Raw genomic sequence first — 15,029 nt, 5'->3', positions numbered from 1 at the left:
ACCAGAAGAGTTGCTCATTTTCGAATCAGGTATTCAATAACCTATGTCGTTTTCATAGTAGTGTTGTAATCATATGTACATATATCATTTCAACTTGGTAGTATTGCATATCGTTATAGTCATCGTTACACAGCAAAATTTTGTGCTTATCCGTCACAATAATAACGGCCTAATTCAATAATTCAGATGTCAAGCAGATGTTCAACAAATATACGCATTCAAAAATAAATCATTAAACTGGTATTGCTTTTGAGTTATTTAAACAAAAGAAAGTCCAAAACCTTTGTGTCATTAGGTCTATACTTTAAGCGATATTGATATGCAAATTATAAATGTTTATATTAGCTAAAATTTATATATGTATGTACAAATGTACATAGATAAGTATGTACAGACACTATATTGTACTGGCACATTTCGCACTGCAAATATTCACACACACATACATATACGCATATTTTTTTAAATTTTTTCTATTATCTTTTATTAATTATTATTGTAATGATTCGGGAAAAGTTTTGAGAAATTATATGATAACAGTGTTTGGTTGGATATAAATAAGTTTTTATTCTAATCGAGTTGATTTGACCATTCAGGTAAACTGGTTGATCTAATGTTTATCTAGTTAGTGTATTGTAAACGTTCTACTGATATTTTCATATACACACATAAGTAAATGACGTTAACCTCAGCTGTATCGAAGTCATAATACCCCTCACATATGTATGTATGTACATATGTACATATAAAAATAATTTCATTTTGATCGGTCAGTTTGTATGACAGCTATACACTATAGTGGTACGATCGTAACAATTTGTTCCGAGTTGGTACCATTGTCTTAGACAATAATCTATGCCAAATTTCGTGAGAATATCGTGTCAAATTAAAAAGTTAAATAAAAATAAGAAATTTATAGCAATATTTATAAGTTTAGTTTGTATGACAACTATATGCTATAGTGATCCGATATCGGCGGTTCCGAGAAATAAGCACCTTCTTTGCAAGAAACTTTATTTTTTAAACTTTCGGTAAATTATGAAGTACTTACAATAAGATGTGGTAAATAAATATGCAACAATTATTTACGCCAAAATTAATACACTACATACATACATACATAAAAAATAAAGGTACATTATCACATTGAGACCGTCAACAACTAATTACTACCAATTTTATCTTATCACAAATCATTTAGACGCGCGCGCCTCCACTATCCGCTATTAAATTATCATTTGTACACATATTCGTATATGATTGTAGCAGTTATCAGTACAATTAGATTATAATCACAATTAATTTTATTTCCTAACGCTTTAATGAATGTGAATCATTATTAAATTTTATTGGCATAAAATAAAATGCGTATACATTTAGTATGATTTCCTCCAAGAGATTTTCATGAACAGTGTACTAAATGATTTTTTTGGTAACGAATTCACTTTGGCAGAAGTATGTAATATACATATGTATGTACATTACATTAGATGACGTCGATGACAACTTATCTAATCCTTACCATCGTAACTGGGATTAGGATCCGTAACAACAACAACATAATCCTTCGTTATTACGAAATCCATATCAGATTGTGAAATACTTGTTTTATAAGTACATTTAAGCAACCCCTATCTGAGAAAACCTTCTTATATATATTCACGGCTATGATTTATATCAACGCCCTACCGAATGACAATCAAATACTCATAACACTTGGTTTCAGCTAATAAAACAAAATAAGTGTTCAATCGCTTTTACAAATACTTCATTAAATAATGTACATGGAACACATATCCAATAGGAAAAATTTCCTAATTCGGCCATGCCTCTGCAATTATTTTTTTTTTTTTATAAATAGATAAAAGTTATAGTCACGTGTATTTTAAAACGAAATAAATTATTGATTGTTAATGTTTCGATATTTTGCTTTAATACTTTTATTGCTTTTTTTGTGAAGTTTCTCATTACTTTTGCATTTGTAATATATTACATTCCAGGATGTTAATTCACTGCACAAAATACATAAATAAAGATGCAACCTGAAGTGGTTGCACGGTAGTTACATTCAAATTCAAAGCATATAATATATTGAACTATAGCATTACTTATTTACAATATAGATAAATTCCAATTAGATTATTATGGCAGGTCTCCAGGTTAATGTCAGTATTCGGTCATGGAGCCATCGGTTCCACAAGCAATTGAAAACGTGTTTTCGAAGGCTGAGCCTATATGATTTTTATCTCCTGTATTTTAAACACTTTATTCTATTAATGATAAAATTGTTATTTATGATATTTTGTGAAGCAGTATTCATTATTAATAGCAATACATAAGACTGAAGTTAATTGTAATTTAATTTCATGTTGCTTGCAGCTAAATTAATTCGCCTTTTTCGTTTACTTTGATGACTTTAACGCGATCACCTCGCTCGGCTAGCACCTGGTCAAAATTCTTGCCTTTGGTTTTGGCAAACCATCCAGAATGATCGGCTATTAAATGGTTCACAGAACAACCGTCACATTGGAGAATTACCACACCGCTTCTGTATGCAGCTTCAGAGACCAGCTTACTGTTACGTGTGTTGCACAGTTTACAGCGATAAACTAACTCAACCTTGCGCTCCATGCATCGCAATCGTTTTAAGGTAGTTGGTGAAATCGATCCAGAGGCAGTTGTTTCACCAAAGTTTTTACCAATAAAAGTAGTTGCATCGAGAATTGATTTTGGTATTTTCAACGGTTGACATGCTTCTTTATTAGTACCTTCATCGAAGTCTGTAATTGGTGCAACCGCCGGTGCACCATCAACTGGTTGTGCAATATTAAAGAGGACATTCTGGCCATGTTGCCTTACACTATTTAGTGTTCTCGAGCTAAAGAGGTTACGCAAAGCGTTCATTTCACAAGCTCATCACGACGTGTTTATTTATACGCAATAAAATTAAAACAATATGTAAACACTAGAACTATCTAAAACGTAGATTATGTATATATGTATTATATATGAATTAGATTTTGTTGGTATTGCTATTCGTGGATATGTAGATGCTTCACTTCTAAATTCTGATATAAACTTGCGCAACGCAAGCTTTTGACAGCGGTAACGCTATGTATAAATTACCAGCTGTTTACCAAAATTTCGTTAAGACTGATAAGGAAATTGACGAAGATATACAGTGCTGTAAAAGTAATGGTTTGTGAAAATAGTCCTATTAAAAAAAGGTCAATGTAAAAAGTTAGAAAAATTAAAACTTTTTTAAATTTGTAAATGCATATAAGCATTAGATTTGCTACAGATCTATAAATATAAAAATTACGTGTAAGGTTTTCTCCTAAACTGCAGAACCGATTTCAGTAAAATTTAGCACACTGCTCAGTTTTGTCCAACTTAAAAGATAGGATAACTTATATCTCAATTATGCTAAAACTAGTATAATTCAAAATTGAAAAAATATAGTTAACAAATTTAATATTAAAACAAAAATATTGTTAATTTTTCATTTAAATGCCAAATGAAAAAACTTATTATTTTTTTAAAAGACAAACATTTGTAATAATAGTTTTTATATACCATATTTAATCGTCTTCTATTCCAATAATTTTAAAAAATATGCCTTTTTTGAAAGTGTTCCCAAAAAGCTAAAAATTTATCTTTTGAAAAAAACCCACAGCGTTTCTTGGGCAATTATCTTTTGATATAATTTGATTTTTTGACTTCAGAAGACTTTTGTCCGAGATGCTCTAGAGTACCATTGTCGAATTTTTAATACTCATATTGTAATATACCATTAATTTTTAAAAATATATTTTTACTGTTTCATATAAATATCCTAAAAACAATATCATGTTTTGCTCGAATGAACCTCTCCCTTAAATGAAACAGTAAAATTATTCATCTAAGTTAAACTTTATTTAAAATATATATAGTTCGTTAAATATGTAATATTACAACTTTGAGAACGCTTAACTGCAACTACGTAATGCGAAAACGTAGCAGTTTATGTTTCTAACCTTTATGTATATTAGAGTGTTATTTTATTTAAAATAATTTGTGTCGTACTAAGAAATAAATATGTAAATAATAATAGAAAAAACGAAAAATCTTTTTTATTAAACATCACGAGTTTTTTGTGCAATTTTTAACTGAAAAGTATTGATGTTTTATAAAACATAAGCAACATAACATTTTGCATTATTTTCTAAGTGATTGTTTTAAATTAAAAACAATATGCTAAAAGCTATTTTTAAATTTTCATTTTTAAAAATTAAGACTTATTGCAGCTAACCGCATCCGTACCAACAACGACAAATTCTTAGCCCTGGCCATTACTCGATCCTAATTCAGGTATTGAGAAAACAAATGACAAACATCCGAAACGTATTAAAGTACCATGCGTAAGTATAGCCGTACCTTCCCAAGCACCGGCAAGCATAGGAGGCTCTTGAACGAAAGTGCATTTGCACTCAGGTTTCATTGGCGGAGCCATTCTGTAATAGACAATGTATAATAATTTAATTTTAAACTCATTTTCATGTGTACCTTGAATTTCTGTCCACAATGTAATGTTGACGTTGTATGCCACGACGTTTATCTAAAATCTCTTGAACACGTTTCTGTAACTCGATGTCCTCATTTTTAAGCTTTTTGGCCGGCGTTGGTCCATAATCAGTAAAATCGCAAGAATACAGCTGTCCATTAACTTCGGTGCCGTACTCTGAGTAATTAATGAGTTCATATGTTTTTGTAAAATCGTCATAAAATATAGTTGCATGTTTGGGCGAAATCCGACAACAGTGTCCAATATGGGAAAGGTTTACATCAACAGAAGTTTGGCCAGATCCAATATGCATATTGCGATAACGCATAAAAAATGAGGAATGTAACTCAACGTTACTAAACCATCGATTGTCTTCCAATATGTCACCTAACGGTGTTAGGACAGCGCGTGCACGTACTTTACATCGTAATAATTTCAGCTCAAGCCGTGTTGCTATTTCGTAAGCTTTTTCTCCATCGGTACGTACGCGTAGCTTGTATTTCTGCTCTTCCTCATCCGCAGCAACAATAGCAGCAGCAGTGGCTAAAGCCGGATGTAACTGTGGCAAGTCGTTATCACTATCACTTTGGTGTTGCGCCAATATCGAGGACGTCTCGCCAGTAAACATTATGGATAGACGTCGTACATCTTCTGGCGAGAGTATTTGTGATGGTAATACTTGTGGTGGATCAATATGTGAAAGTTCACGTATCCTTTTGGCGGCAGTACGGTTCTGATATTGCACTACAATTTCTGGGTGCTCCTGCACCAGCTGTTGCACCCGTTGAAATGCTAACTTCTTTATTAAATCAACATCTAGATAACGAAGTTCTGCGTCTATATCAGCAATGCATTTAGTTTCATCGTCGGTTTCTTCTTCATCTTCACTTTTGATTTTATCCACCATTTGCTGTTGCTGAGCTTGATTTGTTGGCAATTTTTCCGTATCATTATCAATTTTAACGTCCTCTTCGCTTTTGATTTGTACATCAGATGAACAGTTTTTGGTAGAATCTCCACGTTTACTACGCTTTTTATTACTTTTCACCTTATTTAGTTTATCGTCCTCTTCGACTTTTTCTTTGTCTGTAATTTCATTATCTGTTTTTGCCTCTACATCTTCATCCTTTTTATCGTCGGTGTTTTCTGTTACATTGTTATCTTCCTCTTCGCTGCTACTCAAGTCATCTACTTGACCTAGCTCCTTTTGAATCTCGCGAAATTTAGCTTTGGCACTTTGGAGAGCTTCCAAATCTTTAAAAACTGATTCAGCTACAGTTTCTTTTGATATTATTTCAGGAGAACTAGGAAGACATTTGCGTCGTTTAACAATATCGTAACGCAAAGTTTCACGTAATGACGGTAAGAGAGGGGGAGGATTTTCGTAGTGATACTTGACCATTGGAGGAATTTCAATTGTTTCACGTGTTTTTATTGGCACTTTGATGCGAAAGGGAGGATTACGCATGTGAACGCGTCGAAAAAATTCCATTTTTACTGATTCATGATCAAAAGGTTGTGAAAACTTATCCCATAAACGAATGCGTTCTGTTGCTGAAATGCTGTTGACAAGATGATTATCCTTCAAAATAAATACATATACATTAAGTTCATCCCATTAAAATCAATTAGGAAATTATTTATCTTACAATGAAGTTTTCCACATGGTTCGGACACATCCATAAGCCAGTTGGCAATGCTGTCATGGGTGGATTTAGGCAATCCTGATGAAAATATAAAGGACAATAGTCGCATGCCACTAGTGGAGCTTTCTTACAAGACTTGCGACAATAAAAACATGTTTTAGCTGGCAATGGTACCAAACCCTGAGAGTCCAGCTCATACGGTTTAGAATTCCTTCGTATATTGTTTGGTTTTTTATTTCCATTTCCATTCTTGCGAATAGGTTCCACTAAAATAAAAATGTGTTATGCTTATTGTGTATTGAGCCAAAATGTGTACTACCTATACCTTTATCATTGCCAGGAAATTGAGAATGTATTTCTAGTTCACGCGGCAGCTCAAATTGCTTCGGATTTAATATACTAGCAGCTTTTATCAGCTCATCAAGTGGTGTAGGCTTTTTGTTGGGATCCAATGCTCTTTGTATACCCACTGGCAATTTTGACAAATATTTTTCAGTATTGCTCAGATCGCTACTAAAAGATGCACGACTACTGCTGCGTTTTCGTAAATTACGAAATTTAAATGGGGCCGATTCGGCATCTACTGACGGCGTATTTGGTCGAGAACTCTCTGTACGTGCAGCGGTAACTGCACCGGCAGCACTGCGCTCAACAGAACTTGATTTAGATGATGATGTAGGCTTAAGGGTCATGCGGCAGTTATGACAAAGCCACTGTCCACTTGGTATATCTTCTTCTGTTAGCGGTGGGTCGCTAAGATAATCGAACGCATTTGTATTATTCAATTAACTATGCATACATAAATAAACAAATAAACACGTGTACTTACTGGCACTGCAAATGGAAACTGGATGGACAACGATCACAACAAAGTAGATCTCCACCTTCTTCGCAAGCATCGCAAAGGTCATGATTGTGTCCTCGACCAGGCCGTTTATAATATGGATGCTTGGTATTCACTGGCCGCAATGTTATTTTTTCTTCTTCGGAGGGAGGTGGTTTAATGAGGATTTTAATTTGCTATTTGAACAAAATTATGTACAAATATTGTATAAAAGTTTAGAACTTTTTTAAAACATTCATAATTTTTGTGGTTAAAATAGATTATACAAATTTTGTAACACAAATGCGGATCGAGATGTTCCACAAACTTTCACCAAAGTTTTGTGTTAAGAGAAACTTAATAAATACCTCCATTATGGGCAAATTGGGATCCACTTCCACTTTCGACATGTCGGCTTTGGTATCTTATATTAAAAATCACGAAAAAAATCTTTTTAATCCGATGCAATATATAAATTATTCCAAAGGACCTTTAGCTGCAGTTAAAATGTTTGACATTTGTTCAATTCGATGCTGAAGGAGGTGTTCAGTGATAAATCCACTATTATGGTTAGGATTGCATTTGAGAGTATGTTTTGAAAATTGAAGTTTTTAAAGTCAATTTGCAATTTAACTGTCTAATTTCTAACATTCTAAATCTATATTCAGAATATCATTAATTCTAATATGTAATTTTTCTTATTTTTCGATCTACTAATCTCTTAATCTTAAATAAAAGCCATTCCATGTCAAAGATTTTTACTTAGATAACATCAATTATATGGACATTGGCAACACTAGGCTTGAGTCAACAACTAAAATAGAACAATAACAATTGAAGTAGTCGAAACGTTAAGTAAATTTGTTGTCGCACAATTAACTTAGATCGGAATTCGCTAAATAAATATTACTATAATAATTCAGTACAAATATGCTTTCGTTTTTCTCCAAGAAAAAACAAGACACAGATTCTGCTGAAGAAGCAATACAAGGACCTACGGATTCTACACAATCGAATGAAGGTGGAGACGATTTCATTTTTATAGAAAGAAAAACTTCAGACCACGATCCCACTAAATTTTCAGCACAAGGTATAGGAATGTATCCACCTATACCTCCCGCATTTGGAATGGGCAGATATCCGGGCCAATCGGTTTATCCTCCTATGACTAATGTCGCCAGTGCATCAGACAACGTGTCACCAGTACCATACGTACAAGGAGTGCCCTTCGAGCTAGCGCCGCAGCTTAGCACAAAAAGTGATTTTGAAGTAACTCAATTGCAAGTTGACAGCATTTTAGCGCTGTTGACCCGTCAAATGTCGGTGGACGAAAACGAAGAATATAACTTTGCGCTGGAGAGATCAATACAAAACGAATGTTATTAGCTTAGTAAATCGTTTATATATTCGATTTATTTAGTTTTAAGAAAATATAAATAAAAAAATTTAGTAATACATTAAAACCTTAATTTTGTTTTTTAAATAAATTTTAGATATGTCCATACATATTGATTTGCTTCACAGAAATACTTCAGCTTCAATAGAATTTAAAATTGTAATTTGAAGAAATACATATTTTAGAGATTTAAAGTGAAATAAATATTAAAAGATAGCTATATGACAATTTTTTCCAGAATAACTCTCGTTGGGTACGTATCCGCAAATCAGCTGATTGTGACATTAGAAGCCTTGAATGGAAATAGTGTTTGTGTTCATTCATCCGCTCGCACTTTAAACAAAAACAATTTTACTTGCTATGGTTAGTATTCGACTCTGGTTTTTTGCTCATACCATTTAGAAAAATTACTCACCCTCCTCATATAGTGTTGACAAAGTGTATCGTCGTACTGACGCAATTAATTAATATCAAGGAGATATCTTTATAACATATCAAGTACATATGGTTTACTTTTCTAAGTATAATAATTTTGTAATTAATAATTATTATATTTTTGTAGAAAGATGAATTCTAGTTCTGTTACGGCAGGCAATATTTCCAAGGCGGGATCTGATTTACAACAGCTGCCACAACAACAGCAGTTATATGTTGAAACTTATTCGGTGTATGTGGTGACATGGAATGTAGGCACCCGTTTTCCGGATAACATCTCATTGCGTTCGCTTTTGGGTCTTCAAGGTGTCGATGACCCGAACACACAAGATTTGCCCGACATTTACGCTATTGGTTTGCAGGAGGTTAACGTTCAACCACAACAACAGATGCTTGGTCTATTTAAGGAGGATCCTTGGACACACAAAATAAAAAAAATACTTCGTGACTACGACTATGTGGTAATTAAATCAGAACAAATGCAAGGGTTATTACTTTCTCTGTTTGTGCGCCGTGTTCATGTGAAACATATGCGGGATATAGAACCGGAATTCACCCGTACCGGTTTTGGTGGAATGTGGGGCAATAAAGGCGCAGTGAGTATTCGATTCTCGTTGTATGGTTGCGCAATTACGTTTGTAGTCGCACATTTGGCTGCGCATGATAAACATTTGGATGAGCGCATCGAGGACTATGAACAAATTATGGAAAACCATCACTATCATGTACCACACTATCGCGAAATCTACGACCACGATTATGTTTTTTGGTTTGGAGATTTAAATTTTCGTTTGATGGGCGACGATAGTCCTGCTGATGTTCTAGCTGCTATTAAAAATGATAAACTACCTGAACTTATTGAACGCGATCAATTGCTGCACGTACGCACTAAATTGCAAAAAGCATTTCATTTAATGCATGAGCGTTTGCCAGCTTTTCCACCGACATTTAAATTTCATGAAGGAACTTCGAATTATGATTTAAAACGCCGCCCTGCATGGACCGATCGAATATTATATGCTCTACAACCGCTCAATAAACGTCCAGATGAGAGACTCGCCATCGAACAAAGATCATACAAATCGTTTCCAGCATATAACATTAGTGACCATAAGCCAGTGAGCAGCGAATTTAGCGTAAAACTTTATCCGAACTACCGAGCACCTTGTGTCAACTTTAAAGAGATCGCAGGATGGCAAATTGGTGAAGAAAATACAGTCGAATATGTAAAGCCAAATGACTTCGAAGAACGTAATCATGACTGGATTGGTGTTTATCGTGAGGACTTCGCGAGTTTAAATGAATATATCGGTTATGAATATGTGAATCAAGCTGAGTCACCACCATCGTCACCCGATTCACCCGTAGATCCTTTCTTTGAATCACCCGGTCCTCAACGTTCGCGTCGTCACCATCACCGCAATCATGAGCGTTTGCGTCGCCAACAGTTGCAGGATGAAGAAGACATTCGACTGGACTTCTCAGATGACATAAATATGCGGGATGGCGAGCGTTATTTGCTAATATATTTCCAAAACACTGGCATGCGGGGCGTAACCAGCATAGCTGGTATGAGTAACATTTTTCGTGCAATTATGCCCAGAGGCAATGCTAATTAATATTTTAACTTAGCTAATATATAATTTGTTTATATTTCGTGACTTATTTAAATACGTTTTAGTTTTTATTATACCAAGGCGAAAGACATGTACATAGATTAATCTTACACAATATATACATACATACATACCCTTGTATTCCGAGTTATGCATATTTAATAGTAGTCAATTTAAGAACAAGTAATACGCATTTAGATACGTTTTTAAACATTCTATAGTGTGTGATAATTTTAAAAGTGCTAACAATTTACTTACAATTTAAATAAAAGTTATACAGTTTACATTTTTGGCGATATAATGGTGTTTTAAACTTTAAATTATATTTTTTAGATACAACCCTACTAATCCACAATACCTCTGTCTAGTCCAGTTTTTTAAGTTATGTAAATAATTTTGTTTCATTTTATTATTTTTAAATAAAATTACATATTAAAAAGTTTTGTTAAAAACAAACTTATGTACATATGTACTTATGTGTGAGCATATAGCTGAAATCGACGAAATTGTTATCAGCTACTACGATAATTCTATTTGTTTGCTTTTTTCAATGAATAATAAAACTGTAAGCTTTGATAAAAATTACCGCAATCATATCTACCATAATATATACATATGTACATGTGTATGTTTTAAATATTGAAATAACACAATTGTCTTAATGTACAATATGTTTTAACTATCAGAAAATAGTAAAATACTTAAATTTCTCACAAATCGGTTGAACGATTTAGCAGCTAGTGCTTCTATTGGAATAGTTGTTAAATGATAGTTAAAATGTTATTTTTGTAGAATAATAAATATGTAAGAATGTTTACCAATAAGAATATATCTCGCTAAATAGTTGAGTGTCTAGAGCGCCACCTATTGCGGAATAGTCATTCATTTTGAAAAAAAATACGCTTATAATAACGACGGTTTTCAGAGAAAAATATCCAAATATTCAAATTAAACATTTTTAAATTATATTTTGACGTATGTATTAAGTATGTTCATATCACATAAATTATAGAAATTCCCTTTTTGTGAATACCGGCAAGATTACTGGCCAGAGCAATTGTACACAACCAGTCTTTTTACACGTTTTTTTTTGAAGCAATTTAGCGTGTAATACCAGAATTAAGTGTACGTGTGTAAAGAATCTTTGCAAAAAGGTTATCTGTCAAATTAACAAAATGTTTGTAAAGTCATATTATTATATTCTGTGCTATTAACTAAAATTTACTTATTTTTTTTTGCGCGGTTATAATTATCAACGCAAAATTTACATATGTACTATGTATGTATAAAGCAAAAAGTTTTATTTAACATGGTATGTACAGATCTTTATAGTGGTCAATGATACTCACAGTTAAAAACAAACAAGTAAGAAAGAGCGAAAACACTGGCATACAGAAATGTATAACGCTTGCAGCAAAACACAAAAGGAATTTTCAACTCATATCCACCCTCCGCCGCTGTTTCCAGCTTGACGAAACTTTAAACATTCATCTCCCATCCAAACTTCATGCAATCGACACTCAACTTGAATGGCATAAGTCTACATAAGTTTAAAAAATCAACCATCAGTAACACAATTATTCAACAAAACTTAGAATAAACAAACGACTATAAGAATGAAAAGAGTAAAACAATTTTTACAGATGGGTCCAAATTAACTAATAATGCCTACGCAGTTACCATCGCTAACGGGACACCTTTCCCATATTCGTCCGTATTTACCGCCGAGGTAATATTGGTAATATATGGCGTTAAAATACGCTATAACTTCTCTTGCTTGAACGTCATACGAAACAATTCCGTAGTAATATCTAAAATTCGAGATATTTGCATTAAATATACAAGAAAAATAGCTCTTTCTCTGGGTGACAGGTCTTGTTGGCATTCCTAGGAATGAATATGATGACAACGCGGTAAGATTCTTCGAATCTGCCCCCACGTTTCTTAACGAGGTTCAATAGCAAAATGACCTCAGAAAAATGCCAAGCCGACACATTCATGAACAGATAGTTGCAGACAAGAAGAAATCTAAACTTCAACAAACTACACGAAAAGATATGCTGCCCCAACAACATCTCGCGGCAGCAAGCAACACTCACCAACACCTTCTTAACGGCAATCCTACACCATTCTGCTCCACCACATTATCCATGAAACATATGTATATTCAATACCTGTGCATCAGAGTAGAGAGTATTAGGCAAAATTATCTTAATTCTACATAGTAAATACCAAACATTGTCACCATCTTAGGTAAGAAAGCACTAAGTTTGGGTGCAACCGAATATTTTATACTCTTGCAACTTGCAAGAATCAAAGCCAGGGAAATATTTAAGGTGTACGTATTCGCCATTATAAGAGAAGGATTTCCCTTAATTACAATTATATATCTCACACATTGGACAACATTTTCGATCAAAAGTCAATTATAGGTACGGGGGTCCAAATATTCAGTACCTAGGAGCTTAAACAGTTTTTATTGGATTTAAACAATTTTTGGTCATAAGGAGGCACACACCGAGGACAAAGCTTTATCTCGTTATATTAATTGCTTCCTGATTTGTTTACTGAAAACTGAACGAATCAAGTAGAATTTAAAATTGTGCTATATGGGAAGTAGGCGTGGCTTTTCCGATTTCGTCCATTTTCACACTTTGATATAAGAATGTAAGATGAATGCCACATACTAAATCTGTCGAAATCGGTTGGTCGAGTACCGAGATATGGGATTTCATCAAAAAGTGGGCGGTGCCACGCGCATCGTCCAATTTTCCCACCAGCTCCCACAAAGCGTATTTAATTCTTGATTTATCGCGCTTGTAATACTTTTTAACGGTGCCGTTATATGGGGAGTGAGCCGAGTTATCCTCCGATTTCATCCATTTTCACGCTATCGGTAGAAGATTTCTCTCTTAATTCTTATAAGATTTGCACTCAGCAAATTTGGTTGTTGTAGCTTTAATTGTTTAGTTGATATGAACATTAAACTTGTTGGGGGCGGGGCCGCGTCCACTTTTTCTAAAATTTTTGCCCACAGGTGCCCCTTGGTACTGCGGTCCTCTGTACAAATTAGTTTTATATCTCAATTTAAATACAAAGCTTTATTCGGCATATTAAGAAATAAAAGTGAGTAATTTTAAAATGCATTCGAGATTTGTACTACTGTGATTGAAAGGTGAATTTTTCCATTTATACTTCGCGTATTTTTCAAATCGGTAATTTTTTTTCTGTAATGTGGTAGTACTGTTAGTGGCATCGATGCTAAATTTTACGTCAAAATATTCATTAGTATTTGAGATGCGCGTCGTTTTGTGAGGCTCTAAAAGTGAATTCTTCGATTTTTACTATGTCTGAATTTATTGAACAAAGAAATGCGATAATGCACCATCTCATACTGCACTGGTTATTCGTGGTCAGTTCATCACATCTTCAACTAATAACGTGCGGCAACCACCGCATTCGCCTGATTTACCTTCGTGTAACTTCTGGCTATTCAGTAAATTCACATGACCACTCCGAGGGCACCGTTTTGACTCAATTAAGGATATAAAAGCTGATCCGAAGAAGGTTCTGATGGCCATCACGACGGAGTATTTTTCCAAGTGCTTTGATGACTGGAAAATAAATTAAGATACAACTCTGCACTAGTGCATAGCTTAGTCAATTTAGCCATGGTCATCTTTCTGTATATACGCGAACTAATCATGCATTTATTGGAAAGTCGGTATGAAATTTTGTACATGTTATTTTCTCCACAAGAAGCTGCTGATTTGTCGAAACCGCTGATAGCTGACTACTATAGCATATAGCTGCCATACAAACTGAACGATTAAAATCCAGCCCTTGTATGGAGAAACTTTTTATTTGACGAGATATCTACATTAAAAATGGCATGGATTACTGCACAAGCCAACGGTACAATCTTCGAATGAAAAATACACCTGTGGAGGGAATTATAGCTTCGATGCAGCAGAAGTTAAAGTGTTTTCTTGTTTTAATGTAAACTTTTTAAAATAAAAAGAGTTTTTACAATACAACTGTTTGTAGCATCATTGTGCCGCAATATTGCTGTACACCTTACCGCACATTTCACTCCACGCAGTAAAATAAAACGCAGAATTTAAATTTTTGATAGCGGAAAATTTAGTTACATATATTTATTCATCGTTGTACGTTATTATAAACTATCTATGTAAGTATAATAATGGTAATGTGTAAACACATATACCATTTGTAATGTATAATAAATAGTAGTATAGAAATATATGTAGATTATTTTGCATATTTGTATATAGTGCATTGTTTTCATTGCAATATTAAAATCATGCTACTATTTGTTTTCCTTTCAACTTACAAAGGCTTATACTAATTTTTAAAACAATAACTACATTTTTTTCGATTTGGCAGATTTATTGTTTAAACAGTCCTGGTAAATACTCATAAGACATACATATGTATGTATATAATCCATGTTATAATTATATTCAGTTAGACTTTCTTTTCTTGAGGAATTTTGATTTTTTTTTTTCATATTTAGTTGCCTTAATTAAATGTTAACTTTCTTTCCCAC

The 15,029-nt window shown here is 33.6% G+C and overlaps 4 protein-coding genes across 5 annotated transcripts; 2 read left to right on the top strand and 2 right to left on the bottom strand.

Moving 5' to 3' along the window:
* Positions 1-1,910: 1,910 nt before the first annotated feature.
* On the bottom strand, positions 1,911-3,092 carry LOC120773971. The gene has a single exon (XM_040103213.1). The coding sequence runs from the start codon at positions 2,902-2,904 to the stop codon at positions 2,380-2,382; it is 525 nt and encodes a 174-aa protein (XP_039959147.1). The 5' UTR covers positions 2,905-3,092; the 3' UTR covers positions 1,911-2,379.
* An 801-nt stretch (positions 3,093-3,893) lies between these two features.
* LOC120775121 (PHD finger protein 12) lies at positions 3,894-7,530 on the bottom strand. Its single transcript, XM_040105143.1, has 6 exons — positions 7,381-7,530; positions 7,019-7,209; positions 6,515-6,942; positions 6,193-6,455; positions 4,546-6,125; positions 3,894-4,493 (listed from the first exon to the last, which is right to left on the bottom strand). Exons 1-6 carry the CDS (start codon positions 7,420-7,422, stop codon positions 4,319-4,321), a joined length of 2,679 nt encoding a protein of 892 aa, XP_039961077.1. The 5' UTR covers positions 7,423-7,530; the 3' UTR covers positions 3,894-4,318.
* Positions 7,531-7,816: 286 nt separating this feature from the next.
* On the top strand, positions 7,817-8,481 carry LOC120774761. 2 transcript variants are annotated; one of them, XM_040104521.1, is made up of 2 exons: positions 7,817-8,033; positions 8,097-8,481. In XM_040104521.1, the coding sequence occupies exons 1-2, from the start codon at positions 7,943-7,945 to the stop codon at positions 8,396-8,398; spliced, it is 393 nt and encodes a 130-aa protein (XP_039960455.1). In that variant the 5' UTR covers positions 7,817-7,942; the 3' UTR covers positions 8,399-8,481. The 2 variants fall into 2 exon arrangements, with proteins under 2 accessions (XP_039960455.1, XP_039960454.1); XM_040104520.1 differs by having other exon boundaries at positions 7,821-8,481.
* A 152-nt stretch (positions 8,482-8,633) lies between these two features.
* Positions 8,634-11,340, top strand: LOC120775448 (inositol polyphosphate 5-phosphatase K). The gene is made up of 2 exons (XM_040105633.1): positions 8,634-8,906; positions 8,971-11,340. The coding sequence occupies exon 2, from the start codon at positions 8,975-8,977 to the stop codon at positions 10,460-10,462; it is 1,488 nt and encodes a 495-aa protein (XP_039961567.1). The 5' UTR covers positions 8,634-8,906; positions 8,971-8,974; the 3' UTR covers positions 10,463-11,340.
* Positions 11,341-15,029: the final 3,689 nt, after the last annotated feature.

This window comes from Bactrocera tryoni, chromosome 4 (assembly GCF_016617805.1).
Source record: "Bactrocera tryoni isolate S06 chromosome 4, CSIRO_BtryS06_freeze2, whole genome shotgun sequence".
NCBI classification, from domain to species: domain Eukaryota; kingdom Metazoa; phylum Arthropoda; class Insecta; order Diptera; family Tephritidae; genus Bactrocera; species Bactrocera tryoni.
Note: the sequence above shows the minus strand (reverse complement) of the source record. Positions and strands in the feature narration are given on the sequence as shown.